Here is a 1,586-nt window from a genome sequence, read left to right as displayed (position 1 = left end):
CCCATCACAATGGGCCGAGATTCCGGGGACAATCAGCCACGTGCGGTTCTGCTGAGCGGGCCCAGCACAGGGAGGGGGGGAGGTGCACAGGGGCCTGGAGGACCCTGACGGCCACCATGAAGGCGTGCAGTGAGGCAGATGTTGAGGGGCAGATCCAGGAGCTGAAGACAATCACTCGGCTCCAGGGTGAGTGCACCCCCCAGGGGACCAGCTTTCAGATTTAGCCCCGGGGCCAGTCCAGGCCAAACAAGGGCTAGCAGTCACCCACCCCCAAATGGACCTGAGAGTAGGGACCAAAGGGGTCTGCCATGCGGGGGGCTTCAAGGAGATCTATGAACACAGTGAACCCCAAAGCCAGAGGGGACAGGAAAGGACCCACCTGCTTCTCTGGCCATTGGGTGTGGAAGGGACCATGGGGTGTGCCCACCTCACCCTCCCCACTGCCCAGCCACGGCCATCCCTGAGAGCCACCCAGATGAGCACTGCTGAGCAGTGAAGCCCATGGCCCCCAAGCGGGGGCAGGACAGAGCACAGCTGTGGTGGCAGCAGCCTTGCGCCCGCCCCTCCCCGCCCCCAGAGCAATGCCGGGCACTGCAGATCCAGGCGGTAAAGGAGAAGACGGCCAAGAACAAAGCCACGCTGGCTCTCCTCCGCAGCAACATCCGCCAAGGGGCCCAGGACTGGGCTTTGGCCAAGAAGGTGAGGGGCCCTGTTCCCCCCGCCCTGCTGACCACCGGCTGGGGGTGGGGGCGGGGGCAGATGTCCTGAAACAGGCCCCCACACAGCAGGACAGCAAGGACGTCCTCCTCTGCCCGCTCTTACCTTTCAGGAGCCAGGGGCCATCCTGGGGAGGGGGTCCCCAGGACCTGTTCCCCTGGCTCGGGTCACTCCAGCAAGCCTGATGGGCAGGTTCCCCACCACCCACCCCAGAGGGCAGGGTGGGCCTGACTGGGGTCCTTTCTCCGGGCTCCCCCTACAGCAGGGGGCCTCTCTGGCTCTCTGGCCACGCAGGGAGACCTGGGCCCTCTTCTCCAGACTCATCACTTCTGAGCTGGGAGGGCCTGCATGCGCCCTCGCTGCCGGGCTAGCACAGGGTAGAGAGGTCGGGGAGAATGCCTGCAGGGAGGGAACGGGGGTTCAGCTCAGCCGCCACCGCTCCGCAGTATGACCAGCGGACCATCTCCAAGGCCTGCGGGAAGGACACGACCATGAGGCTGGGGCACTGTCGCTGCTCCATGGAGGTAAGGCGGCCCAGGAGGGGCCCCCCAGCCTCGCCCGGCCGGCGCACCCCACCCCAGCACCGCCACCAAGCATTGCTGCGCAGCCGGGGCAGAGCTTCGCGACCCCAGGGGTCCCTCCCCCGCAGCCCCGCGGCGCACCCACGCGCTGGCCACGCCCTCCCCGACGCAGGTGGCGCGCGAGAAGCTGCGAAAGTACGTCTTCGACCGCGTGAACGTGCACAACGTGCTGATCCACCTGGTGCGGCGGCGGGGTGAGAAGCTGCAGAGCATGCGGCTGCAGCTGGCCGGTTTGCAGCGCCAGCCCGACGCCACCAAGGAGGAGCAGCGCCAGCGCCAGGCGGCGGG

At 67.5% G+C, this 1,586-nt stretch overlaps 1 protein-coding gene across 1 annotated transcript in view; it reads left to right on the top strand.

The window, feature by feature from the left end:
• Positions 1-51: 51 nt before the first annotated feature.
• The window catches only part of CCDC183 (coiled-coil domain containing 183), an 8,318-nt gene continuing 6,783 nt past the window's right edge, over positions 52-1,586 (top strand). Inside the window, exons 1-4 of the mRNA XM_077770999.1 lie at positions 52-186; positions 578-699; positions 1,164-1,241; positions 1,411-1,578. Of these exons, the coding sequence (XP_077627125.1) occupies positions 117-186; positions 578-699; positions 1,164-1,241; positions 1,411-1,578 (438 nt within the window). The 5' untranslated portion in view covers positions 52-116. The remainder of the gene's footprint in view (positions 187-577; positions 700-1,163; positions 1,242-1,410; positions 1,579-1,586) is intronic.

The sequence above is a fragment of the Crocuta crocuta genome, unplaced genomic scaffold, assembly GCF_008692635.1.
Source record: "Crocuta crocuta isolate KB4526 unplaced genomic scaffold, BGI_CrCroc_1.0 scaffold2720, whole genome shotgun sequence".
NCBI classification, from domain to species: Eukaryota; Metazoa; Chordata; class Mammalia; order Carnivora; family Hyaenidae; genus Crocuta; species Crocuta crocuta.
This window is presented reverse-complemented; position numbering and strand designations above follow the sequence as displayed.